This window comes from Apteryx rowi, unplaced genomic scaffold, assembly GCF_003343035.1.
Source record: "Apteryx rowi isolate R43461 unplaced genomic scaffold, aptRow1 scaffold_328, whole genome shotgun sequence".
NCBI classification, from domain to species: domain Eukaryota; kingdom Metazoa; phylum Chordata; class Aves; order Apterygiformes; family Apterygidae; genus Apteryx; species Apteryx rowi.
In genome coordinates this window covers 758056-776580 of record NW_020449730.1, presented here as the reverse complement: position 1 = coordinate 776580, position 18525 = coordinate 758056, and the positions used below count along the sequence as shown (strand labels likewise).

Sequence of the window (18525 nt, the reverse complement as noted above, 5' to 3'; positions counted from 1 at the left end):
CGGCGCTGCCCCGCCGCCCCGCTCCGGTGCCGGCGCATCGAGAGCGGGTGGAAGATGACGCGATCGTGCGCGTCCGACGCCGTTCATGGGGCAGAGCGCCTGGCCCGAGAAGCGGATTGCCGTGGCGGTACCTCGCTGGGGCGCGTCTCTGTGTGAGAGAGCCTGGGCAGCGACGGGAAAACAAGTCCTCCTGGCTGAGCAAAAGCTGAGCTTGTTTGTTAGAACGTAAAAACTCTTCTGGTAAGTGTGTCAGCTCCCTGCTTCGTAGCGCTGCAGATCCGCTCGCCCCGCTGGAGCTGGTGATGCGGACTCAGGTTTTCAAGCCGACTGCGCCTTAACAGCACAGACAGCTACCGAAAAAATTGCCAGTAGCGGTTTTGTTAGTGACAGAGTTTGCAGCCCGGAGAGCGGGCTCGCTCAGCGCGCCGGATGGCCGCGCACGCTGTGAACGCCGTTCCGCTCGCTGGCCGCGGTGCGGGCGGTGGTGGAGGGAGAGGCGCCTGGCCCGTCGGGGTGCCCCGGGTCCTCCCTGGCAGACGGCGAGTCGAAGCGGCTGGGTCAGCCACTTCTGCAACGGATCCCTGCCTTTTTGTCCTCCCTCCTCCTCTTTGCCRGTGGCTGTTCGCATTTATCCTTGGATGCCTTTCATTTCTCTTGGAGGTCTTGCACAATTGTAGGCAGCGTGTCATCCCTCTTGTGCTGGCTGCTGGTGCTGTGTGAGAGCTCTTCAGGTGCTAATGAAACTCCTCACCGGTTTCTTTGCAAAGAGGTTTTTGATAAATGGGTGGATGTGGCTCGAATATTGAAAGATTTTTTTCAGCAGTAGGACTGGAATTCTTCATTTCTGTATATTCTTTTGTCTGATATAAATGCAGAGTTGTGTTTTTGAAGAATTAGAACAAACTCATGTATATGAGTAATGATTATTAATGATAACATTATTAATGATTATTATTCATGATTACCTGTACTGTCTAAATATTCACTTTCAAGAGAGGAAATCCACTGCTGCAACAGCATCGGTCCGTATCTATGTTTCTGCTAGGTATTGATCATTTCCTGACTTATGGCTGCTTCGCTCTATTTTACCATGTTATCCCCCTCTTGACTGAAGCTGAATACCGCTTCCTTATCCATTGCATATCCTTTCCTCCTCTCCTGRCTACCGGTTACTTCCATTCCTCCCGGAGAGGTCACCGGGGAAGGGAATTGTAGTGTGAGATTGAAGGTGAAGGGCCTGTGTGCCTGTAGATGCGTGCTTTGTTGCCATTGTGCTGATAGACCTGCACTTGGAAGTGGTGCAGGCCCTTTCAGAGAAGGAAACAGTTGTACTAGAACAGTTGAATGATTAGCAGACAACAACATCCAGGGTGGATGTACACCTGCTACCCTAAGAAGTCTTTCTTAAGTGGCAGTTCCTGTTTAGACCTGGCTTTAACCGTATTATTGACTCATTTATCGTCACTGTCGTGTCTGTCTGCCTGTGACTGACAGATCAGAGGAAAAGGTGAGATTCCACACTGATAACCAAGATGATGAATTTAGTTATCGTGAATAGTAATTAAATTAAGGTTTTGTGCTCCCCCCTAGATCTTTCTCTTACATTAATGGGAGATTTTTTGGATAGCAATGGGAGCAAACAACCCTTTAGACAGGAGGTCAACTTTTATTTCTTTTCTGTGTCTCAGTGTCATACTAACTCTTATGAGAAAATGAGCTCCTTTTATAATTTCTCCTTCATCTTAGCTTTTCTATTGCTTGCCTTCTGTGCCATGTCTTCATTCTGTTTTTCCCATTCTTTAAGAACTTTTGCTCTTTCACGTTCTTTTTCTGAAATGATTAACAGTAACATAAAGTATTATGTTGATGCTGAGGGACTGTCCTGATCTTCAAGGTCACTTTCTAATGAGATTAATAGGGACCTGGAGAATTTGCACTTCTGAGTTGGTTTTAGGCTTTCAGCATGCTCAAACACAAACTTGAATTTGCATTCACTAATTTACTTTTGAAGATTATCTCTGAGGCCACTAATGCTAGATTTTTGTTTTTAAGAGAAAAGGAGAAAGTTTAGTCACCCCCCTCCCACCTGTCCAGTTTGAGTCTGTTGTGCAGGCTGCGTAAATGCATCGTGCAAGGTGGACATGGCCTATGGCCAGTATGTTTGATGACATTGTGCTGAAGTTTCAGTAAGTATATGTTGAGTTTCAGCTGTTCTTACAGTGGAAGCATTCTGAATACACAGGACTAAATAATAAATGTATATTTTCGAGCTTCTGAATGATTGACTAGCAGTGATATATGAGGACTGGTCTGTTTTAGGCATCTGTAATGTGTCCATTACCATTACTGTGGATCTAGGCATCCATAATACAAACATATTTTTTAAACAGAATCTTGTCCCTGCCGTTATTTGAAACTAAATATCTTAAGAATTGAGGTGCATTTGACTTTTGCTTTTACTTGCTGTTAAATTATAATGAAAGCACTGTTTTTTACATAAGTTTTTTTTATTTTGAATGCTTTTTACAATACTTGAGAATTGAGTTAGTAGTTACCTACCATATCACCATATTTTATTATGTAAATGATATTTTCCCTTCTAGCATTGTTGGAGTTAGAAGATAAATATTAATTTTAATAAGCTTTTCAACATTATAGTTCCTTAAATATAAAGATGTATAAAAACAGAGCAAGTCTGAAGAGTAAGTTGTGATTTATATGTAAAAGGCTTACTTTTCAAATTTCTTGACAGTGTGTATTTACAAAACCAAAGACAGTAGTCTTTCATATCAGGCTATTGTAACAAACAAATAATATGAACTTGCTGAATATTCAAAACTTGTAATTTGGCATTCAGTAGCATTCAGTGAGGTTTTTTTTGTTTTTTTTTTTTTTACATTTTTTAAAATTACTTTTCAAATGCATTATTACTATTGGCACTTGTAACACCTGTGAGCGTGTTAACTACACTGCATGTGTAAGGCTACTTTATTTGGCTTTATTTTCTGTTTGATGTCTGTTTGTTCCTGTAAGAAACAGTAAATAATTGTTCCCTACTCATTTTACCTTTTCCATGTTTGTCATGATTTTATAGACCTTGACTTACTCCCTTCAATTCTCCCTTCAATTTTTCAAGTTTCATAGTCTATCTCAGCCTCTCTCTGGATAGAGAGATTGATCCATGTCTTTGGTTATCTGTTACCCATCTGTATTCCTTTTCTATTTATGTGTGTATCTTTATGTGGGAGTGGGAACAAACCTGAATATGGTATTTAAAATGTGCTTCATGGCATGGATTTTTGGCATGGCACAATTGTTTCCTGTTTTTCAGTTCCCTAAGGATTCTCATTCTTTTACTCATCTTTTACTTGGCTCTCTGACTGCTCATGAGCACAAGGACTATGTTTCCAGGAGAATTTCCCCAAAGACTCTAGAATGTCTCTTGTGAGAGTTAAGGGTAAGTTTAGAGGCAGTTTTCCTTAGCTGTTCATCAGAATTTTTTTTTTTTCCTGTTACTTTGCATTTACTGACATTGAATGTCTTCTGCTACTTCCCAGAATATACTGAAGAGTCTTCTGTGCTCTGGGCAGTTAGTTTTACATTTGACTATCATTTTGTTTCATTAGCGTATAAAAAACAATTACATTTCAGTAGCTCGCATGCATACTGCGTCAAGCAATTTGGGTTAGATCTCTGAGAAGCCTAGAAAGTTACTTGTGTGTCACAGTCAGAAAATGAGAAAGACCAATGCATTGCCAGTGTCTTGAATTCATTAAGTAAATTTGCCCAGAAATTTGTGAGTGGCATCCACACTCCATGTAGTCTGCCTCTTTAACATCCTTGCCAATATAACTTTGTATACATTTCTTTTTAAATTCTAGTCTCATGATTGATTTGACTGTGATCAAGAAACACTAGCAGACACCTGAGAAAGAAGCTGCAGGAAAACATTTTAGAATTTAGATATATTGTCTCCATCTGTTTGTTTCTTAATTCTTTAGAATAAGGTAAAACCTGTCCTCTACACTGAAGGTGTCTGAACAGTTGTGCATTGAGGAAAACTCTTCTTAATAATCCCTATAGGTAACTGACTGAGGCTTTGAAACATTAATCTGCTTCCAGTTTTCTCAGAAATTCTTGAGAAAGTGTTTAACGAGGGAGCTTTTGGATATAAAGCTTTGGATAGAGGTGTAGCTCAACAGAAAAAATGGTTCTTGTGCATGAAATTTACTCTGTCATGAAAGAAAGACCCCCCTCTTTGGTGACACATATTTATCTTGAAGTGTATAATCTGTAAATTAGAATTTTCCATCCTAGTAACAATCTGCCAATGAGGTCTGCGCAGGAAGTCCCATTTACCCTTATGCATCTCCTTGACTGTGTACTGAGCTGGCAGACACAGACTCTCAGGTTTGTTTGCTTTGATTCTGTTTTATTCTGGGCCTTAAAAATAATTTGCTAAGGAAACTAAAATTATATGAAAGTTCTCTTTTGTATTGTGACACATGAATGTTAATTGGTATTTTAAGGAGTAAAACGATTATTGTTTGTTTTGACAAATTTAATTATCGTCCATGCAGAATGTTAATCTAATTCTAGATCAGAAATCTGATATATCAGAGCCTATTTTTATCACCTCAGTGTTACTGTTTTAGTAAAGGAAAATATGGAATGTAAAATGTACTGTATATATAATGGAAAATGAAATAATTCTATATTTGAGACATTGATCACCTTATAAAAGGGACTATGGTTACTTTTATTGTCTTTTAGTGCAATGTGGTCCCAATGGATTAAGGACCTTGTGGACTCATGCACCCAAATGATGCATCATCTAGTCTCCGTGAACTTCCAATTTAAATTTAAGATGCACTCTAACCAAAAGGTATAACAATCAGAAAAAAAACAGGACAGTGAGAGAAAGAATAACGTAGGCTGATTTATGACTAAAGAGCTTCTAGAACCCCCCCAAAAAGTTATGTATGAGAAGATTTTCATGATCTCAAAGTCTGTCTGCTTATTTAGTAGTAGTTGGCTTCATATTGTTACTTGAGATGCTTCTTAAGGGAGGCCTGAAAAGAGCTTGAATGTCACCAATTTTAGGAAAGTGGGAATAAAAGTTTTCAAATAACTTGATGCATATTGCTAATAGCTTTTTAATTATTGTAAATAATTACATTTGGGACTAGACATGTTGTATGAAAAGCTTGCATTATTACATGATCCAAATAGTATTTTGCAGTGTGTTTATAGTGAAATCAGGTTAGTTTCTGAATAGTATTTAAAAATAACGTTTGTACAACTCACTTCTTTCTTGTTTTTGGAGTATATTTACTTAAAAATAGAAACTTATTTCTTAACTTAAATATGTTTGCTAAAGTGTAAATGAGGGCATAGTTTTGTCTGCATAACCTGTAGGTTTTTTAAATGATGTATGAACTGAAGTGTTGCTTAAATTCAGCTATGGATTGCATAGTTCTAATAATTTTAAGCAGCATGTAGCATAGCCTACATTAGAGTGGATCTGACTGATGTTACAATTACAGATATTGGTGGACAGTGATGGCCTTTCTACCCTCGAATCACAGCAGAACTGAAATGATGCAGACCAGGTTTACTTCAGTTATCACGTGTTCAAATTGTAAGCTAACTTTTGGGGGTGTTTGCACACTGTTCCTTCAGAACAGTTGATTTTTTTCAGGTTCAGTACTGGAAGCTCACAGTTGCTTCTCGTTTTTGTTGAACTCTTTAGAAATTTTGTATAAATTCAAGGTAAAAAATCAGTTTCCTTCCTGTTGGTAATTTCATATTTAAAATATGTTTGTCTCTCATTACAATGAAAAACTGAAATAGTAAAATATTTTCAGAACAAAATGCTCCAGAAGCTTATACATATATTCCATTAGGAAATTTACTGAAATGTGTTTTTTTCCTTAATCAGAAAACACAGGTTCATTCTTTTTTTCATAGCAATATAGTCCTGTAATTTATAGAAGGAGTTTTCTGTTGAAGGTATTTATTCCTTCTGATTTTTTTTTGATTCCTTTAGGTAAATTATAGCTTGTTTTTTTAAGATACAAAAATAGATTTCTGTGAACTTCTAAAAATCCTTTCTAGAAGTTCATAAAGTCTTCATCTTTCCCAAAATTCTCTCCACGTGAAAGCAAATTTGCAGGGAGCACAGAGTCTTTAGGTTCTGGTGGATTCTACTTGAAGTTTGAAAAATGAAATGTATTTGGAAGTTTGACTTAGACTTTCACAAAATAATACATAAAATAGAACTTGTTTTTTCCCTATAATGTAGTTTTACTAGAGGAGACTAAAACCTTCTCTGTAAGTAGAACAACATTCACTGAGCCTTGCAGGAGTTCTTTAGACTAGATTAGATAAAAGGTTGGACACCCTGATAATTAACACAGAGTAAATGTTAGGGTTCAAAAGCTGCAGAACATTGAAAATGTCGGAAGCAACAGGAGCCGGTAGGATTTACTTCATACTGCTTCTGCTAGAGAGAAGATTACTTCAGCAGTATGTGTGTTGGGTGGTGGCAGTGTTTTTGTTTTCGTTGAGGCATCAAAATTGCATAGGCCTGTTTTAGCCAGAGGGAGAGGGAGAGGAGAGAGTGTTTTTCCAGTGACCAGACCATTCTGTAACTGATCGTTGAGTAGCGTTTCTCTCAATTACCTACAGTTGTAAGGGAGGGAAGAGCCTTAGCCATTCCAGTTTACTCATGTCCTGCTTACTGGGCTTATATATTATGTTACTGAGATTTAAGGAAATGTTTGCTCACATCTCTGTAAGAAGAGACGGGAGATGTGTTGTGTGTACTCCCAAGCATGATACTTCATAGCAATCTGTGAAGATGAAATCCAGGCTAGAAACATCGAGCAGTCTGGATAGCTGTTCTGCACATCCTACAGTGGGCTGGGCAGCAGAAGTAGGTTATTTGAAACGTACAGTTTCAGTGGCTTTTCATTTATTTCTGCATTATTTTTACACAAACAGTGTTCTGACTGGGTGAAGGCTGCATGCGGCTTGGCAGGTTTTGGTGTCTGCTCAGAAGTGTCGTTCTGACTGTAGCTGAAGTGCTTCGAGGTTACGGGGAGGGACTTCGGGTTCTTTGTCTATTCTTGGACTCTTGTCCCACATGTTTTCCTCTACAATAAAGCAATAATACCCAGAGTCTGGAGTGAAAAAAACATGAAGCCTTTTTAGAGGTGAACTTTTCCAAGTTAGGTGAAAGAATCATTCAACAACACTTTCAATCTAGCATGCTTTGGAGGGAATTGTAAAATATGAAATGTTATGTGGCTGTTTTTGGAGAAAGGAAAGCTCAGTTTTAGATTTGAGCTGGTTTTGGAAACCTGTATTTACAGTAAGTAACTGTCACTTTGCTTCAGAATCCTTTTGGAATGCCAGCTTTTTCTGCTTAGCTTTTTCCATTCATTTTTACCCTCCAGATGCTTCACTGAATATCTTGAGCTATTTAAATAATTTAAAACATCAAAATGCTACATATCATACTTAGTTTTTTTTGAAAGTTACTAGGGTTTTTTTTAAAAAGGGTCTTTTAATTATGGACTTGCCACCAAAGACACCATCTATATAAGGCATATTTATTTGAATTGCACTTGTATAACATTACATAAGATAAATTACATATGAAGTAACAAGCTCTGATGCGTAAGAGTCATCATTCTTTAATCAAGCATTCTGTTTATGCTCTTGTACCATGTTGTTTTCCATTATGCTCTTTTACCATGCTGTTTTCTATTGCCCTCTTTTCTTGGAGCAGAATTTGGATTTTTGCTGTTATCTTTTGTCACTCGTATTACTGGAATTCAGTGAGAATCTACTCCCTTCCATTTTCTGTATGGCCATGTGCTGTTCAGACAGTCAGATCTTTCTGCGCATATGAGCACCTGTTTATTTTTGTTTATAAATGTTCAGTCTCTGTAAAGGACTAACCTTAGCAAGCTTGATCTTGGGAGATAAACATTCTTGTAATGTAGCTTTGTCAGTGTGTTCAACTTATTATTTGCTTTGGGGGTTGGGAGTTCATTAGTTCTTGAAAATAAAATGGCTGAAGGAAATTGTGTTTTTAACACTCATCTTGAATATTCAGAAAGGCTGAATCTTGAGCACTCCTGCAGGAGGAGGAGGTGGCCCTTTCCCCAGTGAAGGGGATTAATTGTTGAGTCCAGTCTGAGGCAGATACTGTGCAAGCTTCTGTCCGATGTGACCTCTGTAGTAGGAGCTGGTTTCTGGTGCCCAAGCCTGGTTGCAGAAATGGTGCCGACTCATGCCATCTTCTTCTTTGTTAGTAATACGGGAGCTCCTGCCTTAAATTGTCTCCGCTGGATCCTCTTTTCTGCTTGAGCAGCTCCTTTTTTGTTCCACTGCAGTAAGAAACTTTTGCTGCTTCTACAGTATTGGCTCAGTTTGTAAACAGTGAAGGAAAGAGCTTCAAGTCTTGGGTATCCTGTATAACAAAGTGCTAGGCGGCCTAAATATGTGCATTACCATCACCTTTTACTATAATAATAGGACAGAAGAGCAGTTGTGAACAGAAAATGGGGATGTTTTTGTAATGAGTACTTTTTGTGCGTTGGTACAGTACCTYGCACAGTCGTAATAATCTCTTTTTATTTGTGGTTTGGGTGCCAGAGTGGCTCAGTTTTGCTCTGTGGTTCTTTCCTTTACGTAATGACATTCTACTGCCTTAAGTAGTTCTCCTGACAGCAGGAATTAAATAATAACGTATACTAGAAGTTATCATCATAGTTTCCTTTAAAACAATTCCAGCTTTTTTTCATGAGATTACTTAGCTTCATAGGTTATTAAAGGCAGGAACCATGTTACTTGAACTGAGAGGATGTCTCCTCTTTGTTACAGGCTCACAGTGTGATTCCGGGGAGGTCGTTAGCAGCTTTGTGTTTTGATTTGTTCATGCATAATAAACAAACGGACACAGAAGACAGCTATTGTACAACTTGTATATTCTTTCTGTCTGGATTGTACGCCTTGAGATTTTGCTTGATGAGATCTGCTCTTGCAGTGACCTATTTATGCAGAGTTGAGTAACTGTTAGGTTGTTAAAGCTGCTCCCAAGCAAATAGTTTCTGTGGCTCTAGCAGCATCTGTCCTTGTGGTTGGATGGAGGTGACGAGAAAGATGCCATCTGCTGCGAACTGTGCTGAGCTAAAGGTGGGTTCTTCAAAGTGTGATGCTTCAAAAGAGACTTAGTTGTCCTTTCACAGCTGGACCGTTTTTGGTTATAACAGTTACTGTAAAGAATCTACTTCTTAAAGTACTGCTCTTCTGAATAACTCAGTAAGGGTATTTTAAACATTATTTCATGAGACGTTCTGGTACTCTTGCATCTGAAAGGTGCAGTCATTTGCTCTGAATGTGATGAAAGAATGCAAAGTACGCAACATTTGATGTTTTCATTGTCCTCAACACAAGCAAGTAATCAGTAAATAAAATAAAACAGAGACAGGACACCTTTAAAAATACACCTGAGAAACCAAAATACTTTGTTTGAAATGTTGTGCCCTTATTGTGCCCCCTCATTGTTTAATAAATGAACTATTTTTTTATATGAACAAAATGAGCAATGTTTAAGCTGGAGATCACCTTGGCTGATTCTATTGTGTACCGTTCCTGATAGGTTCAGCTCAGTAGGTCAAAATAGTAAGTTTTAGAAGCAAAATTGTTTCCTTCACAGTCTGTGCTAAACACTATCAWAAAGGAGGTTGTTCCTTAAGAATATATTCAGGCTTTCTGCTGAGAGATTCATGTTTTTTGCTCTGGTTATGTTTGTGACTGATTGATTAATTTATTCGAGACTATGCCCTGCTTCTTTCACTCTTGTTGATGGGAATTGGCTGTATTTAACACATCATAATGAATTAAATTCCTTAGTGGACAATGCAGCCAGTTATGTAAGGGAAATTATAATTGCAGTTGATCATTTAAATTAAGGTAGTCGTATAGTTCTTCAGAATTTGAAACTGTTATTCTGTGCCCGAACAATAACACCTATCTGTCTTATTCTGAACAAGCTAGATAAAAATAACAAACTTCTCTTCCGAAGGGAAGAGAAATTTAGTCCTAGTTCTTATGAAGTTCAAATTGCCTCAGTGGAGCCCTGTTACCTTAAACCTGAGGAAAATTTCTGTGATTACTATGAAGAAACATTTGATGATTGATGTGCTAATAAATGAATGCTAAATGGTATGGCCACCTGCAAGGAAGCCACAATTGCAAAATAGTCTCATGACCAGACATTAGAAAAAAAATAATTTTTCTGGTCCTATAATTGCAGTGCAAACAAAATATATAGTTTAGAGACTAGGGGGAGAACCTTGCTTCAGTTCTAAATGTGGATGATTTCTAAAGAGAAGATATTTGTAACTTTTTCTGAGTGATTTGTTCTGCTCTTCTGATGGATGACTTGTCCTTCTGATCAGTTATGCATATTGTACAAATATTATGCATATTAGTTGTGCCAGAAATTTTGAGTTGTGCTTCCTGACCTACCTCAACTTATTTAAGTTGAATTGCACTGCAGAAGTTTATTTTTATCATGAAAATCTCTAGGTTTGTCAGAATTGTAGCAGGAAGCAAAGAAGCTAAGAAAATAGCAGGGGATTCCAAAAAGTTTTGGTAAATCTATATGGATAAAAACAACATCTATTGCTGTTATAGCTGACAGCTTTGAAAACGGTGTTAGGTTTTTTTGTTTGTTTGTTTGTTTTTTAAGACAATTTCTAAGGATGTTGGATCAGGATGATTGCTGACATCAYGAGCGGAATATTGCTGAAGTGCTTGCACTGGTTCTGTTGTTCTCCCTCTGAAACTCCCAGAACTGGCAGTGTAAATTCTCCAATACTCTTGTTGATTTATGTTTGCTAATTTTCTCGGGACCTTCTGAAAAACGTATGATAGTTCTGTAGACTGTCAGCCCTGAATATCCTTGAATATTGTATGAAAGTTCAGCTGCTTTCAGAACATTTTTGACATGTTTGAATTATAAACTCCTTTTAGACCTAAACTAAAGGGTGTATACCTTTTTATGCGTGGAATAGTGCTCAGGTTAAAATGCTCCATACTCCTTATATAGAATGAGCACTTCTGAAACACTACTGGATTTTCATGCCTGTAGTGACTCTGGAGTGTTGGTTCTTGCTGGTATAGAATCAAGTTTTCCACTCTTCTGGTAATTTCCAGGAACAAAGGCTAGTGCAAACATGAGACAGCTGAAATAAGAACAGTGTGAAAGTTCATTAGTTGCACTGACCTTAACGGTAGGAGAAATTACATGATAGCAGTTAGGTCTGCCCGCTGAGAAGAATCTAGCACAACAATATTACATTTGTTAACTTAAATGGGCTTCAAGAGCAGGCAGAAATGTAATTTCTTGGAATCAGAGAAGCTGTTCCTTCTGAAGCTACAGAGGAAAATAGCAGGTGAAGATAAAAGGATATGGGAGGAATCTGATATTTCCTTTGGCTTTTTTTCCCTCTTCCTGCAATGAGGCAACTCTCCATGTAAACCATCGTTTCTCTGGGTGGCCACCTGAGCAGCTGGGTACTCACCAACCCCACCTTTCCGCCTCCTCTCTGCTCCTGTCTTCCCCTAGAGTACTTCTGTAACCTTCCAGCGACTGTTGGGTTTTCTCAGGGATTCCTGATCTTCGTGCTTGAACATCCACTCATCTATAACTGCTGCAAAATACAAGCATCTTCATATTCTGTCCTTGCAAATCCTCAGGTAATGCCAAACTGGCCGCATGATGAAGTTTATGGTTACGTGCACACTTACAAAGATGTGAATTATCATACTGCTTGGCGTAAAGTAATATGTTCAGCTTAATTATTGGAGTTGTTCAAAGTAGGACAATTTTCCTGCTAGTACTTGAGAATATATGAAGTTGCTGTTTCTAAACTTGACTGAAGTAGCAGAGAAATATGCCAGTGCATTTAAAGATGTACTGCATATGGAATGAATTTTCAAGGATGCAGAAATTTGTTTTTTTATAGTGCTGTTTCTAATAAAAAAAATAAAAAAAGCAAGATATTAGCTTACGTAGGCAGGAGTACTAAAGCAATTACATAGATAAAAGGAATGAAGTCTTTGGATAGTCCTGCTGTAGACAGGACAAGAAACTGCATTTACTGATGCAAAGGAGATTTGGAGTCGATATTAGGAAAAATATTTTAATTACGAAAATCAGGAAGCAGTGAAATAGAATTGCCTGAGGAAAACGTGGAGTCACCTTCAGTAGAGCACTTTAGAAACAGTTTGGAAAAACACCTGTCATAAAAATTTGGATATAATCATAAGGAAAAGAAGAGATCCATGCTTTCTAATTTGAAAGTTTGTTTATTTTTTAATTTTTTTAATACTTAAAGAAGTCTATAGACCACTTTGACGCCTGAGACAGGATGTCAGTTTGCATCTTGCTTCCCTTTCCACCTAAAAATATGCCTCAGCTTGCTCTGGTAATGCATTTAAGCTGTGCAATTGTTGTGTTGTGGTAACAATATGTAATTTTCTTAACCTTTTTCTGTCTGGAGGACTAAAAATGGGAAATGCCAGTCTCAATTATAATAGTCTCGAAGTACCTTGTATGTTTCCATATGTACATATTACCTGTAGCCAAATAAAATAACTGTAAAATTCTCAACTGTCTTTTAATCAGAATTATACAAAGATGTTCTTGTGTTGATGTTTTTGAGGGTTTTGGGGAGGAAATATGGTACACATGACAGAAACAGTTACTAAATGAAGATGACTGGTTGAGTAGAATGTAGAAAGGTAAAGATAGAGAGTAATTGGAATCAATGTAACTTCAAGTGTTCTACACTAACGCACCTTTTTTTCTGAGATCCTACAGAGTCCTATGACTAATTGTTAGGAATATTTTTAGCACAAGCCTTTATGACATCCTTCACACGTGAAAAGAAGGTACTGTGCCTGTTAACCCACCTTTGCGCTCTTTAATCTTTCCATTTCTCCACCTGTTGTAAATCAGAATAAGAAAAAGTTAAGGAGAATATAGTTCTCACCGCACCTTTCTTTTACTTCCTTTCAGCATTTGTAATCTTTTTCTGACCTTCCTTTGTGGTCCTGATATTAATTACTACTGAATTGTTACAGACTTATGTTTATTGTTAGTGGGGGAATGAACCAGGTTTCTAGGTTTTTTTTGTTTGTTTGTTTGTTTTTGGTAAACTCTGCTCTTAAAATTCCCTGTTAATGAAACCTAAGGACAGTTGCTTGTTCATCTGTTCATCTAGAGTATGAACTGCTTGATTTCAATGGTCATTTGTATTAATGATGATGGTTTGAGCCTCAGTGAGATCGAGTGAGATTCTGATGCTTCATTTTTGTCCCGTTCAGAGCAGCACCTCGTGCTGAAATTAAAACAGACAAATCTAGAAACTAAGCCCCCCCTTTCTGCTTATACCTGTAGCATTATGAATTTGAGAATGTTCCCATTCTAGCAGCCCCAAGCATTTAGCATGTTGACTAAATGTAGCTAATATTATAGTATGGGAAATAATTCATCCATGATTTATATTGTTATGCCTTAATATTGTGTTAGTCTCATCTGTCAAAGTTCTGGAACATAAACCTTCACTTCTTGTAACGAACTGAAAGCAAGCGTGGTCTTTCCAGGTGATACTGACGTTTGAATGAGGATGACTGGTTAATTGTTTTGTGACTTTGTTCAGCAGTGAGTTGAAACTGCCTGCATGTGTATGACGCCTCCCTGCAATTACGGGATTGGTTACTAGTGAGTTTCAGCGCTGAATGATGATGTTTAAAATGTCCATCCAAAAAAAAAAAGAAAAGCTACTTTTTGAGTTATAAATGTACAAGACAGCTTGTGCAACTGGGGGCTACTATAGCTCACTTTAAATCTTTAGAGGTCTACAATTAAAGGGCCAAAAACTGTGTAATTCAAAACTGTTTTTCCTCGTCTGTTTGTATGGTCTGATTCTGGCAATCCGGGGAGCAATGATGACTGCTCTGTTGCTAACACGGGCTTTATGCCCCACTGATTTGTGCAAGTATACCCTATTCCACAGACTCATCCTTCTCTTTCCATTCATGAAGAATTTGCAGCCTGCRCTTGGCTTTATATAGAGGTTTGTGAGCAGATGCAGCAGTGCAAGTTCTTTGTTTTAAAGAGAATTTATACCTTTGTCTGTGCGCACACGCGCTTCTTTGTGACCTCTGTATCGAACTTTGCATATACCAGCGTCATCTTCACATTCACACCTGCTGCCTTTTCAGTAAACTTCCTTACCCTTGAAATATGCTTGATGTTGTAGAATCAAGTACTTTGGCTGAGGGAAAAAAAGGTGTGAATATGTGGGGTGCAGCATGTTAAAAACATATTACAGCTTGTTGCATGCCTGAAGAAGGCATACATTTTCTGGAAGACATTCTGCATGGGAAATAAGATGTTTTATAAGGGTCTCTTTTGTTGCTCCCATACCAAAAATAAGTCAATAAATAAATAGTTCAAGATGGGGGGGAAAAAAAAGAAAAGATTCCCAGTTCAGAATTCATTCTGCAGTAATGCTGATGGCTTTAATTTCTACTGTTCAGTTTCTAATATTTTGACAATTTTCATAATATTTTTGAGCAGCAGTTCTTAACATTAACATCTATTTTTCCCCCACAGATTTCTTTTTTGGGATCAAAATCTTTTGGAAAAAGAAGTCCTGACAGCTCCATGTTGAGCAAAGCTGAATTTGTTGAAAAAGTTCGCCAAAGCAACCAGGCTTGCCACGATGGTGATTTTCATACAGCAATCACGTTGTACAATGAGGCTTTGGGAGTCGACCCTCAGAACTGCATTCTCTACAGTAACCGTTCAGCAGCCTACATGAAGATCCATCAGTATGACAAGGCGCTGGATGATGCAATCAAAGCACGACTTCTAAATCCCAAATGGCCAAAGGTAAGAAAGTTTATTTCTTTTCTGGGAAAGCAGTAATTCCTTCACGATTATTCTTTACATTACTAACATGTAATGTAGATGTGTGTAAATATTTCTGTACTAATGGCTCTCTTTGCCAAAAACTCTAGACAGTTGCTTGACTTGCATTTCCTGCTGAGTATTAAACTGTTTTCTGTATAAACAAACCTTTGGCTTTTTTTTTCTTTTTTTTTCTGATGCCTGTGAAGTTACTGCTCTTAACCATTTTTTGGGATGTGAAGACCAGATATCTCTCTTAATGCTGAAAGCAGTAAGTGTTCAGGAGCATCCAGGATTATTTTGTTCTAAAATTTCTTAAAAGGTGTCACGGAGATTCTTATTACTAATGGAGCGATAAGACCTCTCAAAAATAATGTTTAAAGAGTTATGTGTAGTATATTTTGAGGAGACATTTTAAGAAATTCTGTGCATCTCAACATTCTTACTAAGACCTAACTACACGAGGAATCATTTTGGAAAGAGTAAATGGTGTTGGTTACCTCTTTCTTCTAGTGTTGCTTCCCACTTGCTGCTGTTGATTGCTTCAGTCACTCTGGCTCACTCTTGGCTAGCCCAGGGCCAGCCATTTACCTGCTAATCAATTTTAGTAGTGTCTACTGCAGATTCCATTTTCCTGTCAATCCCTTGCACAATCTTACTAGTCACTTTAAAGATGCAATTTAAGATGAGATTCATCACTCGGGTTCCTCTACTCAGAAACTGTGGCAAGTAACAAGCATAACACTCTATATTGGTGATCAAAAAGTACAGTGTGTTCAACTGCCTATCAGCTGGAATCCAAAAAATATAGGTTTATCTCTTTTGTAAGACCAGAAAAGCAGTTTAGAAAAAAATTTTAGTTAGTGTTTTCTAGAGCTCTGCACACTCACAGTCCCAAAACAAAGACCATCATAGTAAGCCACAGGAGAGCCTTCCCTTTTGTGAATTGTTTCTTGGAGTTGCCATCTTGAATTGCAGCACTTCATTTTGTGTTTTTCTTTCAGATTTTATTTTCATGCTTAACCTTTGCACTTTCTTTTTCTTTTCACTTTTATGCTGCTGCTTAATCTTTCGGCCTTTGTTAATGAAAGCAGGGGCTTTTATAAATTCTCCCTGTTATTTGTACTTAGCCTCTCTGCAGTTTATAGTTTGTATCATAGCCCACATTAGCAAGGAACTCCTGTTTCCTCAGGGTAATTATTTACAAGCTTCTCAGTTTCTTCCATCGCTGACTTCTGTATTCTGTTACTGAATGTGATAACAGATTTTGCATGTATTTTTATCAAGGACTGTGTTTAAAAAAAAGAAAATTGCATTACTTTCATTGAACTCCAGATTTCCTGGTCAGCTGTGCAAATGCAGGGAGTCAAAGAATATAAATGCAAGGGTGCTTTTGCTTAGCTTTGTATCCTGTTTCTAAGAAATCTGGCAATGATTTACTGTAGAGCTCACTTAGAAGAACAGTTATGAAAAGACTTCATAAAAGAGTACTCTCAAAATGCCAGTCACAGATAGAAGTATAACAAGACTTTGGAAATGGATCGTTGGACTAGGTTTGTGGATCAAAATGCCAAGTAAGATGGAATAGGAGATTTAGTAGCTTAAATGATAGCTGTGTTAAATGAAGACATTGTTATCAGTTTATTAAATTTAATGCTGCATCAGTACACACTCAATTTTTAAAGTGGAATAGTTTAAATTTTCTTTTGATAATTTAAAATATGAGACTCCTGTTTCAAAGGGATTACATTATCGAGTTAAAAACTTGAAATATCTCTGTTTTGATTCCAGTTCTGCTATTAAGCATCCACCTGACTTTGAGCAAACTTTGTTCCTTTGTTTATTCTCTTTTATACAAAGAGGTGAGGAGTCTGTTTTATAAAGCATTTTGGGCCTTACTGGTGAAAAAGCAGTGGAAGATCTAGATGATATTGTTATGATGACATAGCATCTGTTCTTGCTTTATTGGATCAATGTGTAAAGGATATCTTGCTCCATGGTACAAAATGCTTATATCCATGGAAAGCTACTGTGAGTAAGAAATAAAATGTTCAAAGTAGGTTTTGCAGTCTTTCTTTCCTGTATAAAGCTCATTCTCAATCTCTATTTCTATCCTTCCTTTTATCTTTCCACAGGGGTATTGTCGGTTTGTCAAATTATCAAAGCTTCACACAGTCTCCTCTTTTTTCCCATACCATGAGACTCCCATCTGGAACCTTATTTTCAGTTTTTTAACTTTAATGATTCATTGGCTTGTCATTTTTCTAGATTTGCTCCTACAGCATATACTTTTTTATTATAAGTGAGTACCAATAAAAAAGAGACTTTGTTTTTACTTTGACTATATATGGCCTGTCAAATGGTATTATGCTTTTATTAAAAAAAAAGCCTAATTGACATGAGAAACAAAGCCAAAATTTAGCTGTGTTAGGACATGCCTGTCGATAGGTTCTTAAATGTTACCTTTATAAGAGAATTTGTAGATGAATCAGAGCAGCTGTCTCACAGCAGAAATACTGCATGTCTGCAATTGATATTCAAGAAAAACTTTTTTTTTTTTGTCAAAAACGGCTGAGTTTTAAAAACTGTTAGAAAATGTCCAATGTTAAAGCATGCCTTTCTGGTACCTATTTAACCTGAAGTGAAAAACTCGTTGTTTGTAATAGCAGCAGTTATTATAAGCTTGTGCTAGTATAGACTTGGTTCCCAGCCCATGCTGGTCCTGAAGCACTTTATCCCAGATGACTTGTGTGCTGGTTACAGCACTTCTTCCTTCTCTTCCAGCCCAGGGCTGGCTGACTGTATCTGTTCACCCCTTTTCTCAGCAATCAGCCGAGCAATGTTCCCCGATTCCACTGCCAGCTCACCTTAAAACTCGGTCTGCCCCTYACTACACAGCTGTGAGACGGGTTCACCCGTCACTGGCTGAGCTCCTGCATGGGACCACTGGTGAGCTATCTCCATCTCAGAGCCACCAGTGACCTTCTAGCTACCAGCTCAAGACTTCAAAGCCAAGCTTTTAGCAAAATTGAGGAATAAATCATACAAGTATCAGAGTATTTAGAATTGATAGGTTTAAGGCTAGTATGTTTTGAAAGGGATATGAAATTGCATACATGAGAGAAGAAGCTGTTTTCTCTAGCTGTCAGAGTCTAGGGTGAGATTTAACATGAATCGGCAGATCGTCCCACGTTACTGAAGAGGTGATGTCTTAGTTATGTCCTCTGTGAAAGTAGATTTATTTCAAGTCTGATCTGCAATTACATTTTTTTTTCTATGTTTTTTTTAAGCTTTTGAATACGGAAACAGATTTTCAATTTCACTTGTGCCGTAGGTGCGGTAGTGGCATAAACATAAAGTGAACTTCCTTCCAAGGCTCTTTCATTAATTGGATTGATGCTCAACAAAGTGATTGTTGAACAGGAAATGATTTTTAGGGGTCAGAGTCTGAATGCACTCTCTGCCATCATCTAAACAGTCCTGACAGAAGTCTCATAAAAATGGCTTGGCAAGGCGTGCATCCT

General features: G+C 37.7%; 1 protein-coding gene across 1 annotated transcript in view; it reads left to right on the top strand.

Moving 5' to 3' along the window:
* The first annotated feature begins 5191 nt into the window (after positions 1–5191).
* Positions 5192–18525, top strand: part of TTC28 (tetratricopeptide repeat domain 28) — a 228949-nt gene continuing 215615 nt past the window's right edge. Inside the window, exons 1-3 of the mRNA XM_026071549.1 lie at positions 5192–5262; positions 5608–5641; positions 14705–14983. Coding sequence (XP_025927334.1) covers positions 5192–5262; positions 5608–5641; positions 14705–14983 — 384 coding nt within the window. The remainder of the gene's footprint in view (positions 5263–5607; positions 5642–14704; positions 14984–18525) is intronic.